This window comes from Alligator mississippiensis, chromosome 1 (assembly GCF_030867095.1).
Source record: "Alligator mississippiensis isolate rAllMis1 chromosome 1, rAllMis1, whole genome shotgun sequence".
NCBI classification, from domain to species: domain Eukaryota; kingdom Metazoa; phylum Chordata; order Crocodylia; family Alligatoridae; genus Alligator; species Alligator mississippiensis.
In genome coordinates, this window is record NC_081824.1 from 158,484,484 (window position 1) to 158,508,807 (window position 24,324).

A 24,324-nucleotide genomic window follows, 5' to 3' on the forward strand; every position below is an offset into this window, starting at 1 on the left:
TATCCATCAGTTTTCTAGCCAGGTGAGTGACCTTTGTGGAACTTACACATGGGTTGCAGTTGTTTTACTCCCTTCGCTGTAGATGCCTAGGTTGAGCATGGCTGCCCACTGGCTGGGCATGTACATGACTATGTACACATGTTCTTTGTGAAGGTATAACTGCATGCAAGTCACAAATATGTGACTGCTTGTAATGGAAGCAAACAAGTTGTTTAACAGTTGTGAAATCTCACAATGCCTCAGATCACCAGTTGACACATGTATGGTCAGGAAGTATCCCTACTTAGGACAGTGATCAGACACCTGTTTAAACTTATGTGAGGCCTCAAGACCCAATTAAGTTAAAAGAAGTTAAGTACATAAGGATATATCCAACTCCACTTAATAGGCACCAAAGATGTAAAGAGGCATCTCATTTGAAGTTGTCCTGACTGATCTGTGTTAAAACCTGAGACAAAACTGGAGCAACACACCCCTTTTTTACACACACAGCCTTTCCAAGAAGCATTGCTTCTCCTCTGCCAGTAGGTGGTCAAGGAAAGCACACAGCCTGACAGGCTTGTCCATGGAATGATTGGTAATTAACTTGAATCAGCTGCAATTAACTTACAGGTGTACACAGCATTGTCCCAGGGAAAAAGCGTTAGCACATTTGATCTTGCCTGCTCCATGGTACTTAAAGTAGGACAACAGACTGTATATCTGTAAGGTTGCAGGACAAAAGGCTTTCTCTTGGGAGAAATGCCTCATCTATTCACACCCTATGTGTGACTATTCCATCCTGCTCAAGTATCTTAAGTATGTAGGGACCAGATTTTTTAGAACCTTGCAGGTCAGAACCAGCACCTTAAATTGTGCTGGGAAAACTATTAGAAGTCAGTACAGATGCTGGAGGATTGCTGTTAAATGCTCCTGGTGACACCCCCCCATCAGGTCACTTATTCTGCATCAGCTGCAGCTTCTGGACATCCAGATCACACAGCTTGAAATAAAGGGTTGCAAGCTTCTCACCAGATGGAGCTATGGAAAGGTACTCATACACCCACCATTGCCCCTTGAAGTTCCAAGTACAGTAGAGTATCCAGAGGCACCCCAGTGCTGTAAACCTAAGTGACAAGAGGAGGCTGAGCCCCTTGATAGGTGTCCCAGTCCCCATCAAGTCAAGTGGTCTGCCCATCACCATCACCTCTGTCTGTTTTGGATTCAGCTTCAATTGTTTCACCCACATCCAATCCCCAACTGTAGCCAGGCACTGGGAAAGGACAGAGACCTCAGGGCTTTTATCAAATGAGAAATAGAAGCAGAACTGGGAGTCATCATTAGCATACAGATGGCACCTCACTTTAAATCTCTGCACAATATACACATCAAACAGGTGAGCCAAAGAGTTGTCTGCAGGATTCCACAGAAAGGTCCTGAGGGCTGAGGGGGATTATGAGCATTCATTCACCCGTCCCCACCCTCTGGGACCTCTCTACTAAGAAAAAGTGGAACCAATTAAACAAGGTCCTGTGAATAACCACTAGGTCATGTAAATCATTTATCTGCAACTCAGGGTCAGCTATATCAACTGTAGCTGAAAGATCTCGTAAGATCAGAAGGGTACAGTTTTCCCTATATAAGAAAATTGTTAACCACAACCCCCAAGGCAACTTTAGCCAAGCCTTTTAACTTGTGTTGTACTCAGGGTAAAAGCCAGACTGACAAGGGTCCAGGAATACAAAGCATCTAGATGGACCTGGAGCTATAGAGCAACTACCCATTCAGTGACCTTTCCCAAAAAAAGGAAGTTGGAGATGACGTGATAACTGGTTAAGGAGTCAGCATCAAGTAATGATTTCTTGAGTAGGAAATGAATAATCAGAATGGCTCCTGAGTGTAAAAGGGAAAGATGGGCTTGGTGGGAGGATGCTGGGTGAGAGACAGGGAAGACAAGCGAGGGCAGGGGGACAGGCAGCATTTGGTAGGATGAAAAGTAAATGTATTTTTTTAATTAGTTTAATTTTTTATAGATTTGGGAACTCGAAACAGGATATCAAGTATACCAGATTGAAGATGCCCATGGGCCGAATATTGAAATAACATGTGCAGCGATTGAGAAAAGTGGTTTTCATTTTGCTACAGGGGCATGTGATGGTAAAATAATTAAATAGTAATGAGTGTCCAATTAGCCTCTCTTTAAAATATGGAACTATATTGTGACCCAGATTCTGAAAAGTTTTCCTCAAACCACCTGAAATCAGACTGCACTAAGGTTCAACATTAGTCCAGTGTCAAGAACTATCTGAAAACCAGTACTATGCTCTTTGCACAAACCTCTACCTCATCCACTCCTCTGTACTAAATGTTAACATTAATAATAATTAGGTTGGGCTATAACATGCAAGAAATGCCAGAAACTAACTTTCCCAACTTAAGTGCTGATTTAGGGTATCCCTACACTGTAGTCACTGAGGTATAGTAGCTAGCACTATAGTAGCTGGCTCTGATAGCACAGTACCCAAAGCATCAGAGAACAGAGTAGGTGGATTGCTCAAATATTCCCAGCTTCTCAGATATGCTTTTCAGCTCTCGTTGAGCTTTGTCTATACTGCTATCAGTACCTGAGCTAGCTAAAGGTACTTTGGGTATGACTACACAGGCTGCAGCCACAGCAGTGTAGCATATCCTGTCACTTTAAGCAACAGGGTAAACAAACAGAGGGAAAAAATCATTGAGCTTTCTTCCCCCATCCAATCCTCTGTTCTGCTTTCTGTTCCCTCAGCCACTGTACTGCCTGTCCCTTCCCTATCTGCCATATGCAACACAGAGGGTGCCCATGCCACTTGTGGCCTGTGTGCCAGCAGTTGGTCACCCCTGCTTTGGTAGATGAAAAATACTTGTCCAAACCTGAAAAGAGTGTGCGAGTTGTCAGTCCTGGGAAAAGATAACTCAAAGCTGGGTCCAACTTAGGCATCAGGCCTGGGAAAGGTGATTTAAAGGTTCATGAAACAGTGGCTATTTGTACAGGCATGGGGGCAGCCATCTAGCAAGCTTCTTGTTTAAGGGGGTCTTCCTTTGAAGGGCCTAGGAGCTACAGCTGAAATGGAATGAGGGATAGAGACTGTAATTAGTCTCCTTTGAACCTACAGCATTGTACTTCCCAGATATAATAAGAGTCAAGAACAAAACCATGTGTAATGTCTCTCAGTGTCAAGCTTTGGTGGATAAACCTTGAAGTAGTTTGGGCACCCAGCAATCCTGCTGAGAAGCAACCCTGTGATATATATTTCTTAGGTCAAATGAAACAGGGAAAATTAATTCTGTTAAATCCCGAAGAAAATAGCTTAGGAGTGTAACTTTGCATTTAACTTTGTTTTGGAAACCTCGTTATCATTTAGCATTGGCTGACTCTGATGTGCTTGAGTTCTTAACATTGTATTGAGGATAAACATCAACTTTCAGTTTTCCTGGCGGTCTTCTTTTAAGAAAGGGGAAGATATGTGAGACTAGGGTTCCATCTGCTTGTGAGGACATAATTGAGTATTATGCATTCAACAGACTACCCCCCACCATCTCTCACTGAGCAGCCTTGAACAATGTAAACTTCTGTAACCCAAAATGCTACATTAAAACAAACAAGACATTATGTTTGGGTGCAGGGACAAATTCGGAGGGAGTGGAGTGATGCAGTCACACCCCCTTCAGCTGTATGTTGCATGTGTGAGTTACTGCTTTTGTGCAGCTCAGGACCCCAAAGGGTGAATGTTGTCTCCACCATTTGCCCACTTTCTCCCCTGCCCCTCTATTTGGCATGGAGAAAGGCAAATGGAAGTGGTATTCATCTCCTGAGGTGCAGAGCGATGCAAAAGCAATGGCTCTGGCAACAGTCCACATTGGCCAAATGTTATTGATTCAGAAAGGAATCAGTCCTCAGAATAAAAACATAAACCAAATGCATTTTCTTTAAATCTTTTCTGAGTCAAAAGTAAGCAACCAATTTTGCTCAAACTTGGGAGAAAAATTTGAGGAAATTCTCAGCAGGGGATGCTTCAGTCCAAAAGACTATTAATAAGAGAATTGTCTGTAACTGGAAAAAGGTCGTTAAAATGAAAGTGGAACTCAGCTTTATAGGGCACTTACAGAAGATATCGATCAGGTTGTAACTTCAAGTGCTTTACACAAAGCACTTAAAGTTACAGCATCATTGAAACCTAACAAAAGTATGGCTCCTGTGCATGTGGACTCTGTGCCTCCATGCATTGACAGAGGCCAGGTGGCAGGAGGTGCTGTCACCTGTTTGAGCCCCCAAGCAGGGTCTGACACCCGCTTAGCCCCCAGCCCAGGTAACTACCTTGGTGTGCAAGGCATGGGGGCTGGCATCCAAATCCCCAGTCTTCCCACTACTGCTACAGTGTCTCCAGGCTGGAGCAAGGGTGCAGCTGGGCAGTGATCAGGGGCTAGGGGGGCTTGGCCAGCCCTCCCCCAGCAGGAAAATATCCACAGTGCCCCATGGCACCAGTGGGAAGGGGACACAGTCCCTGAACCCCGCCTCACCCCCCACCACACCCCCAGTGGAGAATGTCTGCCAGCTATTTTCTTGCAGGGAGGGGACCACAGGCACTCTCTCCCTCCTTCCATGGCTGCACAGGGAGGAGACTCTCTGCCTCCTCCCTGTGGCAGATTAGGGGCATGACAGATAACAGATAACCCTGGTACGGAACTGTATACAAGTTCCCTAAGGTGCTCTAGAGCAGAGTGCCTTAATTTGTTACCTGATTAAATGAGGGTTACTTTTTCTCATGATCGGCCATTTTAGAAGCACTCTGCAACCCTGTGCATGTGTTACGTCACAGCTGTGGAGTGCTTTCAGGGGCCAGATCACATGAAAAATGTCACTTCTGTCAGCACCCGTAGTGGTTGCTGACCATGAACATTAGAATATATACTACTACACAGCTGAGTCTTTTTCCCACGTATTATGTGGCATACATTCATTTCAGGTTATCAGACAAGATTCATAGATGCTAGGGTCGGAAGGGACCTCAACAGATCATGGAGTCCGGCCCCCTGCCTAGGCAGGAGAGAGTGCTGGGGTCAGATGACCCCAGGTAGATGCCTATCCAGACTTCTCTTAAAGACCCCCAAGGTAGGGGAGAGCACCACCTCCCTTGGAAAAGACAAGGCCTCTCAAATGTATTCTCCAGGACTGCACTGAATTTTTCATCACGCTTTTAATAATTTTGTAATTGTTTCACTAAACTACATAATTCTGCTTGAAATGTTTATAAATACCCTATGTAGCACACTTTGGGATACTCAAAAACATTTATGAAAAAAACTACAAAAAAGATATAGCTGTTACCACAAAGCATACTGACCAAAGCATTTGCTCAGCTCTCTGCATCTGAGATGCTTTTCCCATATGTGTTAGGGGCTAGACGGATAATGATACCTGTTGCTGTGAGAAGCTGCTTACCCTTCTAAAGGTGGGGCCACATGAAACTGCTTTCTCAGAAACCATGCTCCAGCTTTTTCTGCCCCCATCTCTGCCTGAGGATCTAGCTAACCATGAGGATCAGTTTTTGCTACCATTCAAAATTGGAAGTTATCTTTCTTGCTGCCTCCCTTTCTGCTTTTGTATGGGACCAGTACTGGAGCAGGAACAGGAAGCATGAACTACTCTTAGGGAGAGAAGAGTGGTAGCTAACAATATTGGGAAGCTGATAGGCTAGCTAACAAACATAAAAAAGAGTGGTAGACTAGCTAACAATATTGGTAATGCCTAGTAAACCCTATATTACCAAGGTGTATGCATGAGCTCTCTGAGAAGAGGAGGGAGGGATGAAATATTCTATTTTATTGCTCTCCTATTGCAAGAAAAGTGCTTTTGCATACCCATAATTCAGCACAGAGGTAATGTCACTTGCCAATCAAACTAGAACTTTGACTTGAACATTTTTTTTTATTTTATTTTAGGGGCTGACCTAAAATAACATCAAAGACCAGATCCAGACATTTAGGCACGTGTGGCTCATGGCACCACAAACCTCTTTGCAGCACCACACACCACATGTTGCACATTAAACCATGTGCCACACTGCTAATTAGCAGCTCGGGGGCAAAATTTACTACCGGGATTTCCCACTAATGAAAAAAGAAGTGGCACAAAACACACCAAAGTCCTATGTGCCAAGATAAATGCAGAGACAGGGGAGCAGGCAGCCCATGCTCCTGCCACACTGCTAATTAGCAGGTAGCATACTGCAGAGCCCCCATGCTGAGGCCCCCAGGGTCCCAGCCAGCCACTCCCCAGCTGGCTGGGATGCAGCATGCCTCAAGATGCAGGAGCAGATAGCCCTGGACTGACTGCTATCCTGTCTCCACATACCTCAGTGCAGGGGCTCTGCTGCAAAGCCAGCCAGGGAGCTGCCTGCTCCCCCATCTCGAGGCACCCTGTACCCCAGCCAGCCAGGGAGTAGCTGTCTGGGGCACAGGGTGCTTCAGTATGGGGGCTCCTTGTGCCTCAGTGTGGAGAGAGGGGAGCAGCCAGCCCAGGGAGTTGCCTGCTCCCCCATCTTGAGGCACATTGCGCCCCAGCCAGCCAGGAAGCAGCTGGCTGGGGCACAGGGTGCCTCAGCATGGGGGCTCTGCAGTGTGCAGTCTTGGGCTGTCTGCTCCCCAATCTCCATGTGTCGCTCCCTGGCTGGCTGGGGCACAGGGTGCCTCAGCGTGGGGGCTGCCTGCCAGCTAGGCCTGCGCTGAGTACCCCATGGCCCAGCCAGCCTCCTCCCTTCCCCCCGCAGCACATGAGCAGCAGGACGATGTTTCCCACTGCAAGCCACACGAGCAGGGGCATTCACTGAAGCACAAAGTAACAGCACACATTTGTGCCACTACTGTTTGTGCTACTGTAAACGCATGCCCCTGTTCGTGTAGACATGGCCAAAATATCCATTTGGGGTCAACTTGATTAAAAAACCCTTTTTTTGACAAAAAATATTGTCCAGAATTTAATAAAATGTGTCTGGTACAAAGCAAAAATGGTTTTTTGGAGGCCATTGTTAACTACTTTTGAAGACAGTAATGGAGACAGGCAGTCTTCAGACTTACAGCACAATTGGCTCCTGAAAACTGCGTCTTAAGTCGAAATGTCGTAACTCGGAACCAGTTTTCCCATAGGAACAATGTTACAAATGGGGGACTGGCTCCTTTACCACACTCAACACAGCTGCGTGCAATAGGTAAGTCTGTTGTGGTGGGGGGAGGGGGTGGAAAAGGGCTTGGAAGGGCAGATCAACACCCCCGGCAGTGAGGGAGGGATTGTGGCTGGGACAGGGACCAGGGCTGGGGCAAGCACTGGCCAGGAAGGGGATGGGGCAGCTTGCACCACTGTGCACTGCCAGTCTGGGAGCTGCTTGTGTGATGGCTTGTCCGGCAGTTCTCACCACTGCTCCCGCCACCGGTTTGGAATGAGGCCGGGCCAGCTCCACTGCACAATGCAGTGGCTCAGTTTAGCATCGGCCCCTCACTGGCTGGGCGAGCAGTGGTGGGGCACAGCCCCCACTCCCAGTGCTTTCCACCTTCTGCTTTCCACCCAGGAGCACGGCCTGACGCAGCCCTGGCCCCATCTGCCCTGCACAGATCCTGGGGCACACATCCCCACCCCATGCCTTCCCAGACCAGTGGCAGGAGCAGTGGTGAGAGTCGCTGGACAAGCCGCCGCATGAGCAGCTCCCAGACAGGTGGTGCACAGTGGCGCGAGCTGCCCCACCCCCTCCTTGGGCAGTGCTTGCCCCAGCCTCGGTCCCAGTCCCAATCCCTCCCTCCCTCACTACGGGGGGCATTGATCTGCCCCCCCCCCATACCCCTTCCCTCCCCCCCACCACAACAGACTTACCAGCTGGACTTAGCTGTGTCAACTGTCGTACAGGCAAAACCGGTGTGGGAACCTTGAAACAGGATATCAATTTACAAATGTTGTAAATGCCCTTTGTCATAACTCAAAAAGTTGTTAGTCAAGGACTGCCTGTATTTAGCAATAAAGGTCTACATTCATAAGGGGCCTTAGGCACTATTCCCATAACTAAGGAAGGAAAGGTAGTAGTACTCTTATGCCCTACAGCTAGTGGTTAGAGCACTCATCTGGGATGTGGAGACCCAAACTTAGCTCTTTCTCTGCTTAAGCCAGAGAAAGGGGGGAACCTGAGTAGCCCACCTGCAGCCGAATGCCTTAGGCACCAGGGACCAGATTCTGTTCCTCCTGTTAGACACCTAGGAATGATCCTACTCTACCCTGCTCAAGATCCTGTAAAAAGGTAACGCACCTACTCTGATAACATGCCATTATCTTAGTCTTAAGGCTAAATCATAAAAAGCAGCAATCAGGAAGTGAGGCCATTCACCTTTTGCATTAGATGCTTTATAGTGACTCAAGCAGCATAGAATAGGATCACACCTAGGCATCTAAGTGGACTTAGGCACCTAATAGGTAGAATAGGGTCTGTCCCAAAATATGAAGTCATTGGGTAAAATCCTATTCCTCTTATGGGCATCAAAGTGGACTTAGACACCAACATGTGATTCTATTCCACCCTGTTCCATTCCCTGGAAATCCATCTATTTCTGTCACTGTCATCTTACCCTAAAAAGTGAATCACAAAACAAAGCAGCAAGGTGGAGGAGGACCCACCTACCTTTTGCATTAACAGTTTTTCAGGAACTCAAGCAAGGTGGAACAGAATTACACTTAGGCCTGTAAGTCCACTTATATGCCAAATAGATGGAGTAGAATCTGCCCTAATCTGTTTCTGGCCCCAATAAATATCTAAGTATTTATATGTGTAGCAGCTTCCACAGGAGAAATTGAGAGACTCACTATAAATAACCCTTGACCAAGGCAGTCTGTTAAAAGGTGAGAGACTCATGTTCAAGTCCTTGCTTTGAATGAGACAGCAGGGAGATATGTTTTGTGCATGTCCCTGCATCTCAGGGAAGTTCTCAAAACATAGGGTTGAATTCATGTCTAATTCTGGCTGCTTTAAAACTGTATTTTTGGTGAAAGAGAAAATGATTTGCCAAAATTAAATTCACTCAGCTCTACTATTAGCTTAAAGAGATTTTCAGTCAGGCTTGGATGTGCTAATACTCTGTTCATTAAATATGTTGAGCTTAATGACAGAAGAGAGCAATGCTCAACTTGAATTATATGAAATACAAATTAAACTTTTAGGAAGACTGTGCTTTCTAAAGGTCTTAACCAGGACTAGGCATCTATTATACAAATGGAAATAAGGTCCCTGTCCTAAAAAGCTTCTGTTCTGAACTGCTAGGATAAGCAATCTCTAGGAGGGAAGACTTCAGCAGTTTGCAGAAAGAAAGTAAATCTGTCATCTCAAATTTTCCCTTCAGTTGCACGAGACATACAAGGCTCTCTTTGCTCTGCCTTCCCCCACCTCCCCTCCCCGCTTTCTGCAGAACCTTTCTGTAAGTAGGTTAATTTACAAACACGCTGCATCCTGATTACAGGCTTTTGTGAAGCATTATTTTAAAAAATCCCAAGCTCTAGACCACAGGAAATAAGATATGTGGAATCATGATTTTTCTTCTTTTTTTCTGTTCGGGACTTCTCAGGTTTGAGAATCAGAAATACATATTTGTGTTGTCTTTTTGTGTTTTTCTCTACTACCCACTTCAGGAACAATGAAAATTTGGGATTTTGGAAGTGGGCAGGAGATTAAAGATTTGCCTCTAGCACGAGAGAGCAGAGAAGATGAGCAGTGGCTGCAGCTAGTTTATCTGAAGGCTAATGAAAGTCAGCACATGATCCTAGCCTTGGAGCAGAGTGGAAAGATCAAAATTGTTCAGGTTTGTTTGGTTATTTGTTTCATTTTGTAGCTCCTAGCTCTAAGGGCCAAACATCTTTTTTCATGAATCAACTGTCCAAAGAATTTTATTTTTCTGCATGTCACCTAATTAATTATCTCCTTTCTATTAAAAATGTTAACGTGTTTAGTGTTCCACTGCCAGATTTTCAGCATTCTGATCACTTCTTTCTGTGCTCTCAACAAACCGGAACATTAATATTTTTCTCATAGCAATTAAGCTTTGCTGAATAAATATCCAAACCCTCTGCCACAGTAATTAGATTAGTTTTTGTTCATTGGATAAGGGCCAGATTCTGCAACCACTTTTATTAGCCAATTACTGCACACACTGAAGAAAATAGGAATTCTCAAGTAAGTGAAGTTATCCACATGTGCAAGTGTTTCAGGTTTCCATTTCAGGAATAGAGAACTGTTATCCTCCCCTTTCGTTCAGATGCTAAAATCCAAGGCTCACCGTAACAGGGTCCTGCCCCGGAGGTGACCATGATGCCCCTGGAGCCCCTTCAGCCTCCTCATCATCTTCCCTTTCTTTCGGCAATCTTCCCTTCCACTTGCCTGTCACACCTTGATGTAATTATGCTTTTTGGAAAAGGGAGACTGTTCCAGGGCTCCCCAAGCAAGATGTCATACTCATTAACACTGGTGTCACTGCTCATTGCCTTAAAAGCTAATTAAGCCCAAGCCTCTCAGATCTGACCAGTCATTGGGCATTAAGCCCCATTGTCCAATCCAGTCAATCTCTCATTCATGGGCCTTCAGCCCCAGTGTCAACTCCTGTTAATGCAGGCCTCTAAACCTGGACCAGTCTCCACCACTGTTGGGGCCTCCAGCCCTGGTTCCTTTAACTTTCTTGGGCCCTCCTGGGCTTGGGCCTCTGTACGTTGAACAATCTCAACCCCTCTTGGGTTAGACCTGGATTATTCACCCCTCCTGGGCTACAGGCCCCTGGCCCTGCTTGTTCGCTCTCCTCACAGGTCATGGGTCCCTGACCATGGTTCTTGCCCCTCATGGGCTACAGGTCCCTGACCATGCCTGCTCTCATCACTCTTTGGCTGTAGCTCTGCTCCTCGGTCTTGGCCCCTATCCCTTGGGTCCTGGCCCCACCCCCAGGCAAGTTCCTAAACTATCACTAAACTACTAGTCTTGCCTGCCCCAGCTCAGATGTTAGTCAAGAGGCTTGCTGCAGCCCTACTGCTCAAGAGCTCCTCTCTTCATGGCTTCCAGGTCAGATTGCCAGCCCAGCTCAGGCCCTGGGCTTATATCCTGCAAGCCCAGCCCCTTTTGGGTTATGTGGCTCCTTTAATTAGCTTCTGTCTAACCTGCAGCCTACTTCTCCTGCAACCTGTCTTCTCTGAAAGTAGCAAGAGCAACAAGCTCACTGCTACACTCAGATACCCACATATAGGTTGAGACTGCTTTTATCTTTCTACTTTTGGATTTCTGTTTACAGTGCCTTTTTTGGCCTAGATATTTACACCATTGGTCCCCAATGGTCTGCAGGCATCACGTAGCAAAGAAGGATCTTTGATGTAGCTCAGAGCAAACTGAGGTTGACAGGGGTCTCTGAAAGAGATTACATTTATCACATAATTAATGGTAGCATGCCATACTTAGAAACAATTTAAAGTGGCTGGCAAGAATAGACCCCTGCATGGGCTGCCCTATGCACATTTTTGCAGGTATCATGGGGGAAGCTAATGGCCTTCCTCCTCTTGGTGAACTTAAACCAATGTTCCACATGTAACTAGATTAAAGTTACAGGGAACATTTTTGTGGCTGGTTTATATGTCACTTCATATTGAACATGTGGCAGAGAGCCAACAGGCTTGCTCTGTGTGCTAGGCAGCCCTATATGGAGTAGTCCAGTGTGCAGAGGAAGCCATTCAGCTTTCCCCACCAGCAAGATTAAACCTGCATGCAGGGCAGTCCATGATGATCTGCACCAAGCATGGCTTTCACCTTACTGGTGCATGCATGAGTGACTGGTGCCTCCTGAATCTGGGAGGGGGGAAGGGGGGGACCCACAGAAGCTATCAGGGGGGCACCAGCCCTACTGACAGTATCAGTGTTGGCCATCGGGGGGGGGCACTGGCCCCATCGGGGAAGCACGTGCACCCCTGTGCACCCCCTACCAGTCAACTATGGGTGTATGTAGACTATAAGATCGTGATCCCGGGTTTCACACACAATAGCAAGTCAACAGGGCAGGTTTAAATAAGTTGAACATATAATGCAGATTGGAGTTCATAATTTGAAACACATCTCAGTCTGTCATGACTGAATACTGCTGTCACAGGGGTGGACAAAGTGGAGGATCCAGCCAGTGGCTAGACTCCATTTCCCAACAGCCCCTGCCCATGCCACTGTGGCTAGTGTCCATGGAGACCCCAGGAGCAGTGGGACCATGATAACGAAGGGCCTCATGGCCCCATGCTCCCAGCGTCTCCATGGCTATAGGAGCAGTTCTAGGAGGGCATGAGGCTGCATGAGGACCTCTTCCAAGGCTGTGGCCAGGATCTTGCAGCGGTGACAGCATGGGACCGAAGCCAGGGTAGAGCCACAATCTACTGTTTGCATGCTTCTGCCTGTGGAACCTGTGCTTGTTGCAGAGGCATGTAGGCAGCAGGATGTGCCCTGCAGTATCAAGTCATATTACCATAACTCTAGTGATAAGGTTTATATGTAAAACATATTCTTAGCCATGAGCTTGCTGCTTCTGATTTTGTCTGGATTGTGTACCATAAAGGTATTGTGTTTGTTATAAACTTGAAAATATCAAACATTTTGCTTATTCCTCCCCTCCCCCACCATGTTAAATTTGAGACCTTAGTGGAATGTTGTCACAGCAGCCATTCTTTCCAAATACAAATATGATCCCTTTGAGGTTAAGATTGGAGTTAAGCAAGGCAATGTCATCACTCCAATACTCTTCTCGATATTCCTTACTGCAATGCTACATCTAACTACCAACAAGCTTCAAGATGGAGTGAAGCTAAACTACTAAATGGATGGTAAGGTCCTGTACAAAAAATGGAACCGATGCTTGACATTAAGAAAATTGAAGTCCTCTATCCACAAGTTCTTAATGAGCAGTCCCAAGTTCTGGTAATTCAGATATATGGCAGGACTCTAGAGAACATTGAGTATTTCCCGTACCTCGAAAGCCATCTCTTGCAGAAGGCTGGCATCAATGAAGAAAGCCAACATTGTCTCAAATGTGAAAGCGCAGTCTTTGAACACCTGAAGAAATGGGTGTTTGAAGATCATGACATCAGATTTGAAACCAAGCTCATGGTTTATCAAGCAGTCATGATCCCTACCTTACTGTATGGAACTGAGACATGGACAACATATAGGAGATACCTCAAGTCACTGGTGAAGTACCATCAATTGTGCCTGCAGAAGATCCTTCAAATCCTATGGGAAGACAAATGCACCAACATTAGCATCCTCTCACAAACAAACACCATGAACATTGAGAAAATGATCACCGGACCTCAATTTCAATGGGCCAGCCATATCATCTGGATGTGCGACTCCAGACTTCCAAAGCAAGTTTTATTCTCCCAGCTCAGTCAAGGTGTATACTCAAGAGGAGAGCAGAGAATGTGTTTTAAGGACATCCTCAAGGCCAACTTGAAAAAATACAACATTGATATCAATTCATAGGACCATCCCAAATGGGGAAAAAGTCTGCTGCAAGGATCTCAGTACTTTGAAACTTCACAATGACAACAAGAAATGGAAAAGTGCGAGCAGCAGAATTGGTGTGTCACAGACTTCATCAAGAATCTGGAGCCACCCACCCCCACAGAAACATGTGTCCAAGTTTCAGTGAACCTGTCAATCCTGGATTGGCTTTGTCAGTCATCATCTTTGGACAGAGAAGGCAATCATAGAAAACAATCATCCTCAACTGCAAGGGATTGCTGATGATGAGCAAAATTTAAATCTGAAAAGTGTTAGCTAATACTACTTAGTAAATATACATATCTTAGTATATTTCTTTGGTTCTATATATTAAAAAATTCTCTTCAGCATTGCTTCATTCTAAATTATAAGAAATCTGTAGTAAGGTTATGCAACCCAAGTAGTTGCATTTCAATAACTTTTAAACAACACTAAAAATATCCTAAAACCAAAACCTGGGGACAACTAGGTAGCAGAATGCATGGCTTAGATACAGAAAATATTTCATCCCTTATTAGGAAATAGATGAAATAGGTTAAGTTCAAGTGCAGTTTCAATCTTAATTTATTTTTTTTTAGTTTAAGCCAAAGAACTGGTTCTTCTAAAATTGTAACAGCCGTCATTTTTGCTCGCTCACCAGCTACTGAAATGAGTGCCTTCAGAGCTAAATGCATGAGGAGTTACAACCTGAAACAAAGAACCAGTTCTCTTTAAAGGTGTGTATACATACTCCAGACAACCAAGAAACTCCAGGGCCCATAGCAAACTGCTTTCAGTACTCAAACGAGCTCAGGTACCTTGGTGCTACTCTGAAGTCTGCAACATTTGCTACCTAGTGGTCTGTTACAGACTCCTATCGTTATGATGTGGCAAAGAGGGATATCTTTTAACTCATACTCACTGGTCATTATATATTTCATTGGAAAAATACTTATTTTTCTCTTTGGTTAAATGGATTGTTTTAATAGACTAATAAAGGGGAAGCTTATCTGACTGTCACCTGGGAGCTTCCTGAGGCTATACCATTTTTGCAAAAGAACGCCATCATATGTGTACAGCTGAAACCCAATACAAGGCAACCAAATGGATTTTTTCCAGATGTTCAGCTGTTGCTTGACTCCAGTTATGAGAATGAAGAAACACAGGTGAGCACATTTGAAGTTTCCCATGTTTCAATTTTCCATTTCCCATTATAAGGAATAATGCTAATCAAAACGTATTGGCAGCATTATAAAGCCTCCTGCTTCAGGAAGGTTTTATAATTAAAAAATTAGGGATTTGAATATGAACTTCATGAGTTGCAGATTACTCTACCACTACCTACACTAGAGTCTCGTCCACATCCCTCTGAAACATTCAGTGCTGGCCACTGTTACAGACCAGATGCTGTCTACTAGATGCTCAATAATTCTGATCTTTTTGCAACTTCTAGATAATACTATGCACTGTTTGGTTGCTCCCATTGTCTATTTTACTTGGATGCTTGTGTTGCATTAATGTACTGAAAGCTTATTAATAAAAAAAGCACTCCAAATCTTTAACCTGGCACAAAAATGAGCCAGTAATTACTGAGAATACTGTTTAAACATATATGTGGTGAGATGAGCATTTGGCACGAAGTGTAATGATGTAAGGACAGCTTTATGCTTAAAGTATGAAATTGAAAGCACTCCCTTGCAAACTGGGTTCTTTCAAGGACTTCATGTATTCTTGAACTGATACTTCTATCTGTAAAATGAACCTGGTACTTAAAATGGTTATCTAAAGAGTCAACATTTGCCATGATTTACTGCAAAATTGTCTCTGAAGCCATGTGCAAAATAACTCATTTCCTCACAAGAAAAGGGGGCAGAGAAATAACATAAATCAGCTGCCTCATGATGACTACCCATATGCATACTCTCTTACCTATTGTATGTGAGATTTAGGTGCACTAGCTTACCTCTCAGTTAACAAAAAGTGTGCCTACATCCTAAAATATCTGATGTTCCTTCCCACATCACTCACCGGGTAGGGACAAAAATTACACATAAACTGGTATAAGTGAACAGAAACCAGTTTAAATCTGTAAGACAACAGAAGGTCAATGAACATAAACTGCTTTCAAAATGACTGAAACCAGTTTAAGATAAACCTGGATGAATGTAGTACCAGAATTAACTGATTTAGTTTAAAATGGTTTATTGAACTTTTGTCCTAGATCCCTTCCAGATTCATGTTAACTCTCAGTCCCCCAGAATTAATTCAGCCTCAGGATTTTTGACTGTCTGTACTTAGCCACAATGTTTAACCAAAAACTACTTTGGTATCTCCAATGTGTTCTTATAATCAACACTCATTTAAATTATGATTTTTGCTGTTGTGTTAAACATTGTAATGCCATGTACTGTAGCAAGGTCATTAAACTTATAAGCCCCTGGGGGCTACGTACTGTATGGGCCAAAACAGGCACACTGCACAGATGCTTCCCCCACCCATGCTGCATTGTACACCTGCATAAACACAGTTCTTCTCTGCTGCAACCTGCGTGAGTGCAATCACCTCATTGCAATGCACACATATGTGTGCATCACCCCATATTGCTGCAACCCCTCGGTGCAATGCCTGCCCTGCATGCGGGGCCCCAGTTCCCCACCTCCCTTCTGCAACATGACCCTGGACTCACCCTCACCTCCCAGCACAGCTATAGCCCCTCTCTCCCTGTGACGACAACAGAAAGCAGCAGCCAGAGGATTTGGGGGGAGCCTGGAGATTCTGGCTGTTACTGTAAACTGAGCAATAGGAGGAAAGATGAGCAGTGAGTTGCACGTTAACCCCTCACAAAACACGTGGCCCAAAGGCTTCCAGCTGGACAGCCCTGCCCCATAGGGACAGCAAATTTTAAAATGTGCAATTTTAGTCTAATAAAAGACATTGAATTCATTTTAAGTAGTTACAATGTTTAAATTTTGCCATTGCAAAACATTGTGTCCTTGTTATTAACATTCCTCTTTATGCTGCTTTTAGGATCTGCCACCTGGCTCAGAAACAAAGTGCTTTGATGTGTTAAAAGTAGAGGAATACAGCTTGTTAGCTACTGGCAGAGCAAATGGTGGAATTACTTTGTGGAATTTTGAATCAGCCACTGTCAGATACTTGTAAGTAAAGCTATGCATGAAGCCATTTGATGTCAAATGCACTGACACAAAATGATTTACTTTATCCCACACCTGCTCCACATCTATATGAAAAATTCTAACATAAAACCAGGGATGGGTGACCTCTTTTAAAAAGTGAGATAGTAGGTCAGCCAGCCAATTTTTCATGATCTGGCATCAGGAGGATAAGCCACCTGGATGCCCCTACCTAGTAAGAAAGGTGGAGCAATAAAAAACCTCATTCTGAAATAATAAGGGAAAGGAAGACCAGACTTTCTTGTCTGGGGGGTAAGTGGGGACATGGGAAATTGTTGAAATTCCAGACATCTCTCCTGCACTCTTCCAGGTGTCAGTAATGGTTTTGATTTACTACTGATCTGAAAAAAAGAGGAGATGGTTGTTACACCACTGATCCTAATAGGTTTGTTAGTAGAAAATGTCTGTTTCAGCTGTGTGGGTGCTGATCTGATTTCTGGCCTTTGTGAAGTTTTACAGTACTGCTAGTACCTGTTTTAATTTCATATTTGTTTCCCCTTACTCATCTCTTTTTTCTTTATGATGATTGTTTTGATATCTTGACATTCACTGGGATTTTTTTTGTTTCTGTTTTATACCCAAATTTGAAAAATGTAGTTCTCTTCGAAATACTGGTACCTTTTTTCCTACTTAACTACTTCAGAAATAATCACAGTTATCACCACAGTAGCCTTCAGAAATCGAATGAATGTTTTAAAAAATAAACTAAGAACTTGTCCGCCCTTGAGCAGTATCCTACCGTCTCTTGCCCACACAGATGGCAGGATACTGATCTGAGATCTCTACATAGTCATAACTGGCTACCAGACCATATCAGATCTGTTGGTCTTATTGCATTCTATACAGATTACTTACCTATTCACTGAACAGGATGGCAATAGATAAAATGACTTTATAGTCTAGTCAAAAATTCACCTGAGAGATGGGACACCTGGTTTCAGTCCCTGCCCCAGTGAATTTCTAATTAATTTTACAAGTGGAAAAGCATTAGCGAAAGAGAGATTTAGACCCCTTCTCCATTCCAGAATGCCCAAACTCTCCTGTAGCATCACAATTCAGACACTCTCCCAGGAAGTGAATCTGCCCTCCTGACTCAGTGCTCTGGCTTCTGAGCAGTTGTATAGAAAAGCCATTTGGATTTTGAATCTGGACTGAAACATTTTTTTTTCATCAGAAAGTGTTCAGTGAATGCTGCTTTGCTGGATAGTTTTGGGGTGACTCTTTTCAGTGAATCAATTATTAAAGAAAAATTTGCCCAGTTCTACTTCGTTGTTTCTACCCTAGCTTGGAGAGCTATTTAGATCAGTCCTTGGACATGGATTTCTCTTCCATGCAGTGTCTCCTTGCCCTCAGTCTGATTGTTGAAGATATACTGGACTCTGCCTTGAAGGAGGACTTATGGTGGTGGTTGGAGGTGTGAGGGGGGACTTAATTCCTGCTCCTAAACTGGAGAAACACATTTCCTCATTGTTCTCATTGCCCATTCCTTGAAGGAAAAACAGAATCAGCTCCTCAAAAAAGTAATTTCCTGTGAAGTGCGGAGACAAGAGCCAGCCTAAGCTTTCTTTCATTCAAGTAGGGGTCTTAAGAATATGTCTGCTTAGCACAATCCAGTGTATTACAAAGTGTAATTACCCAGTGTATTACCCAAGACTAGCTCTAAATGAACTACCTAGTGAAGTGCTCTGCCTGGCTTAATTTATCCCGCTGGTTAAACCAGGGATGCTCAGCCACCAACCCCCAGGCCAAGTGCAGCCCCTTGGTCATCTGGCCTTGGCACTCTCTACAGGTCTAAAAATGTGACAGCAAAGGAACAGTGGCACTGCTTCCCTGGTGCCAGATGTTTGGACTTGTGGGGTGCCCTGGGCCCAGTGTGCTGGATTGGGTGCCTGATTTCAGCATGCAAGGCTAGGCAGGGGCAGTGCTAGGGCACAGGGCCTGATCCTGGCACATGCAGGCCAGGAGGGGGCAGTGGCAGGCCACCGGGACCCAATCCTAGCACATGAGATATTGGAAGAGGTGGTGCTGGGCTCCCAGAACCTAGTCCCAGCATGAGGGCGTGGTGCCAAGCCACTGGGACCCAATCCCAGCATGGGAGAGGGGGAAAGGATGGTGTGGTGCTGGGCCACTGGGGCTTAATACCAATGCATGGGGGCAGGAGGATCTAAACTCAGCACCCAGAGCAGGGAGAGTGCAGTGCTGGGCCACACAGTCATATCCAACTCACAGAGGGGCTCTATGCCACTCATCTGGCCCAAAAGGGTGAGCAGAGTTAAGCAGATAGGAGGCAGCAGGAAATTGATGGTGGTTGTTCGGATTCATGATGAGATGCTGTCTTTCCTTTGGTACTTAACTGCCATCAGCAACAGACTTAACAGTGGCAATTGTGAATTAAATTCTTGGGTCTATGACATGGTACAAGAGTATTATCTGTTCCCAACAAAAAAGAGCTTAACTACACCTCTGCTCCTCAGTCCTCTCCTATGCAGGCTCAGGGGAAGAGCAGTTACTGGGGCTGCACAGAAGGCAGGGAAAGAGGAAATGTTATAGGAAAGCAAGATAATGAAGGCAGGACTTAGATGTCTGGATTGAATGCTGGGAATATTGCAATTCTTTGCTTAAGTTAATTTATTTTACATTACTTTGAATACTAATGCCTAGCATCTGATGAAGTGTGCTCTTGCCTGTGAAAGCTCCTACCTCTCTGAACCAGAGAGCTCTCTGAATTAGAGAGCTCCTAGCTCTCTAATGTGCCACTCTACCCTAACTCTTGCCCAACCTCTGAAGTAGGACCTTGAGGAATGAAAGTTTTTTTTCTTCTGAGCTGGTCCTCCAATTTCCAAGATTTTATATCTTGTGTTCCTGGTGGAGATGCTTGCATTGGCATAGAACATACTGAGCTTATGTTAAAAGGCCTCCAATTTGAAGATGCCAATCCATTAGATAACACCCTGACTATTTACGGTATGAAATGCCCTAGGAAATGAAACATTTTATTCTTCAGAATGTCAGTGTTACAGTTTAAATTTATCTCAGTACAGTGAACATCAGGAAATGGTGTGCGGATTGTAATATGAGAGACAGCATGTGCAAACATCTTTATTTTCAGGTGGAGAAGTCGTCAGTGCAATCAGACCTCTGCCCCTGTAGTATCTGGAGTCACTGCTCTGCTCTTCCTTTTCCCACCTGCCTCATTTTCCAGGTAATGGAATTGACACACTAGATTACTGAAGAACCCACTTCATTCAACCTAATCTTTTTCCTCAGCTAAACTGCCGAACATCACTGTCCAACATCAGTGATTTACACTGGGGTAATCTAGAGAAGAATTGGGTTGTCTTAACTGTATTTGATTAATACAGATAACATACAATTAGCGTGGCCATTCCTCTTCACTTTCTCTCTAGGTGTTGGCACTCGTGTGTAATGTCCTCTCTTTGTCCTTTCAAAAAGCCACTGCCTTTTTCTTAATCAAGTACTGTACCTCCAAAGACTCAATTCTACTTCATAAGAGTTAGTAGTCATATCGTGTAAAATGCCAGCTTGTTCCCTCTTTCAAGTTTTCTCAGACATCCTACCTTCTCAACTTCTGTTTCCAAGACTGCAAGCTCTGGGTGGGGGCTCTTTATTTCTCCATAGTCAAGTAGTCTTCACGGACAATGAAACTACTATGCCATTAGGCCTCACTGGATGTGTCTATGTGTGCACATTTAATATGCGTTAGCCCGATTTAAGCTGCATTAAGGTCATGGGTCTCCATGTGCATGCCCTTAATGCACCTTAAAATGGTGATTTAAGGCTATTTGAGCCTAAATTTGATACCTGCATAAATCAGGTATCAAATTTATGCGCGAATAGCTAAATCACATTAGCGAACGTGTAGACATGCTAATGTCTATTAATGCTGGACGCGCCCATTGACTTGGGAATAACTTTAGTTCCAAGTTGGTCCACACATGCGCGTTAATGAGCACTAGCGTGTGCACATGGAGATACATGGGTAAATCACCTTTATGCACATTAGGCTAATGCACATTAAGCTTAGCTGTGTGTAAAAGCATGTGTTGACACACCCATTGAGTAGTACGCGTCCAAGATTCATTTTAAAATTAGCCAGAAATTAGCAAAGTTGATCTACTAACATGAAGGATAGAATATCAAAAGGTCATACTTTGATGTCTTCAGAAAGTGTAAATACTAAGGTGTGTTTCTATGATGTAATGTGGTTTAAATACTTATGCACTTTCAAGAACTTAAGCAATTAGATAGCTTTATATTCTTTGAATCCTTAGGATGGTTTATGGTCTTATGTTGTTCCAAATCCTTAAAGAGGCTTACGCACTTGCTACACTTAAAATGTGCCATAACCACTCAATAAAGTATTAATCAGCCTTTTAACATTACAGCTTTCCAGTCACCTTTTCTCCTTTTCTTTTCAGTAGGATCCAAGTATATTCATTTAAATATCATGATCAGATTTCACATGTTGAGGTTTTGGTTTGTTTGTTTTTAAATAAATGGAGTCAAGTCTTGATACAAATGAAACATGAGGCATGAGGTTTAGCAAAGGCATTGAATCGCACATGATTTATATGTCATAATTTGTCTATGAATATTTCTGGCCAAATGGGAAGCTTATTACCACTATACACAAAAAATTACATTAAAAGAATTGTTGTAATGCTGTAAAGTCAAGTACTGAAACATTAAGGAATAAAGGTTGGTGGTGACACTTTAATTCTCTCTAATTGGTGCATACATTATGATAGTTTTTAGTTAAATGAGAATTATTACTTTTTCTATAGGTTTTCTGACTCCTTCTTGACACAAATGGGAATTAATTGACTTAAGGACCAGCTACTACACCCTTAGTTTTCTTCCTTACAGTTCAGTTTGTGGCCCTATGCCTAGTTTACTGCTTACTATTCCAACCCTGCTCTAAAATTATTGCCTTATGGATTTTTTTGTAGCACACATCATTATAAAATATTAGTGCTTCACAAAAATGAATTAAATTTCATAATATCACTGTAAGACTTGGGTGAACTATTATCTTTCTTTTACATATGAGAAACCAGTTTGAGATAACTTGAAGCTAGGTTCTTTTTTTGCCAAAGTGTTTAGGAATAATACATGTTTGAAGCACATCTTCCATTGACTTTACTTGTAGCTGTGAGCATTTAGCATTTCTGCAAATCAGAGATCAAATTAGATGTCCAGAAAGTGAGAAACATGCCACTAATATCCACTCTTGAAAGACTTGCTCAAGTATTATATAGGAGTTATATAGAAACAACATAGCAAAAAACCCACTTCTCCAGGGCAGCATTCAGCTGCCTAAGCCATAAGACTATGAGATAATCCTTTCTCTTTCTGTAGCCTGCTGCCTCATAATACACACCTTCTGGCTTTTTAATAGATGACATATGAGCCCTTTAGACAAGTCTCCTAAATTATACAACCCTAATTCATCCCTTGAGCAGGCCCATGCTAAAACAGGAGTCCTATGAAAAAGAGAATAGGTAGTTAATAGGGCTGTGCGAAACTTCAGTCACTGATTCGATTCGGCAGAGATTCAGCATGATTCAGTGGCTGAATCTCTGAATCTGAATCAAATCAGGAGACCCTTTAATCTCTTTGAATCAAATCAGAACCCTCCAAATCAATTTGGAGAGTTTTGGAAAGATTCAATGATTTGGACATAGACACAGCTTTAAATGTTTTTTCTACATACCTCAAGGTACCAGGTGACTTGTGAATGCTGAGATGCTGGAGTGGATGGAGTGTCCCACAGGAGTGTGGGGGTGAGGGAGGGGGTCCCCAGTGGACTCAGCAGCAGACCCAGAAATGAACCAAAAGCACTTCCAGTCCACTTCTGGGTCTGCTGGGGAGGGCACTGGGGGGGGCCCTTGTTCCCCCCCACCAGCTCAGCAATTGATGCCTCCTGGGTCTAGGGGGCACCTGAGGCACCCCTGAAGCTGATCGCTGAGCTGGGTGGGCATGGGGGGTCCTCACTGTGTGCTCAGCGGTGGACCCAGAAGTGGACCAGAAGTACATCCATTTCCATCTTCACCACTAGGCACATGGGGGGGCCCTCTGCACTCCTGTGGGATACTTCATCTGCCCCACCATCGCAGTGTTCACAAGCTGTGCCTGGTACCTCAAGGTATGTAGAAAAAACATTTAAAGCTTTGTCTATGACCAAATCTCTGATTCTCCGAATCAGCATCAAATCTTCAGATTCAGATTTAGCCAAATTGAATCAGGGACATTGATTCAAATCAATGATTCGAATCACTGTCCCCAGTTTGGGCTGAATCTGGATCAAGCATGGCCCATTTCGCACACCCCTAGCAATTAAACATCAAACACCTGCTTTCTGTGACATCAAGCAGCAGCACAGTAGGAGTGGCACAGACAGCTGGGAATTGTGATCAATTCCTTTTAACTTGAAAATCAATAAAGAGAAAACTTATTTGCTGCACAGTCTCAGTGGGGTTCTGCAGCCTGAAAACCAGTGTAGATCCCATGACTGCTGGCTCTGCAGATCTTGCTCAGATACCTATGCCAATTTCTAAATTCTTTGCAAAATCAGCTTAACAGATTGAGGCATTTCCTTTTATTTTTTATTCTTACTTGACATAGCTCTTACATAGCTTTTGAAACTGTTAGTGGTTTCCCATATTTTATAATGTATCTTGAGCCATCTTTGTCTGGACATTTTCTTCCATACAGGCATGCTACTCCCGGGTCCTCGATTGTTTCTCTCTTTATGAGTGATATCACTGCCATACAGGGCCCTGAATACAGCCATGTGAGCCTGAAGAAGGTATGTTGCCTTGATGGTTTTCACTGCATTCTGGACAAATCTCTGAATAAAAACAGGGGGGTTAGTGGCTGGCCAAAATTAGTGCTGCCATTCAGAAGTCTTTCTACCTCTGTAGTATACAAACCTAGAGAAGGTACAGCGTGAAGTTTTCAAAAAGTTATTTTTGCTGGAGTCCTGAAATGGAGCCTCACAAGGATAAACTTTTCTGCTGATTTTGCAGTTGTATTCCTCTTTGCTTAATGCAAAGAAAATAGCTGCATATCTACGTTGGTTAAAATAAACTAATGAGGAGTTCACATCAGTGCCCAGCTTCAATTCACTTATACCCTTAAAAATCTCCTTTAAAGGAGAAATATTCTGCCTGTGTGCCCTCTCATTAGTCCCACAGAAAGGAATGAGACTTTGGAAAATATATACCTCTCACCTCACATCAGCATCTCTCAGATGTAGTTTATTCTCATAGAATTTCAGTCTACAGAACTCCTTTCCTGGGTATGTCTGGTGTGTTAGTCTGGTGTATTAGTAGTGGGTTAGTAGTGTACTCTCCTGCTTTCCATTTGTTAATTTAATTTGTTTTATTCCTTGTTTTTAGGAGAATCTGAAAAGTGAAGTAAATATTAAAATAACAGAAGATACAGAAGGTAAGATAAAGCTTATAAAAGCCCCAGAGGGGATAAAAGACAGTTCCTTGTCCATTTGTATGTTGCTCAGCTCCTGTTGTGCCCAAGCTGGTGTTTAGTGGCTGTGGAAGGCAGCTGAGGCAGAT

General features: G+C 43.8%; 1 protein-coding gene across 1 annotated transcript in view; it reads left to right on the forward strand.

The window, feature by feature from the left end:
- Positions 1-24,324, forward strand: part of WDR64 (WD repeat domain 64) — a 159,955-nt gene that overhangs the window by 110,456 nt on the left and 25,175 nt on the right. The window contains exons 13-19 of the mRNA XM_019500548.2: positions 2,013-2,136; positions 9,677-9,846; positions 14,525-14,701; positions 16,563-16,693; positions 19,839-19,931; positions 23,465-23,558; positions 24,151-24,199. Coding sequence (XP_019356093.1) covers positions 2,013-2,136; positions 9,677-9,846; positions 14,525-14,701; positions 16,563-16,693; positions 19,839-19,931; positions 23,465-23,558; positions 24,151-24,199 — 838 coding nt within the window. The remainder of the gene's footprint in view (positions 1-2,012; positions 2,137-9,676; positions 9,847-14,524; positions 14,702-16,562; positions 16,694-19,838; positions 19,932-23,464; positions 23,559-24,150; positions 24,200-24,324) is intronic.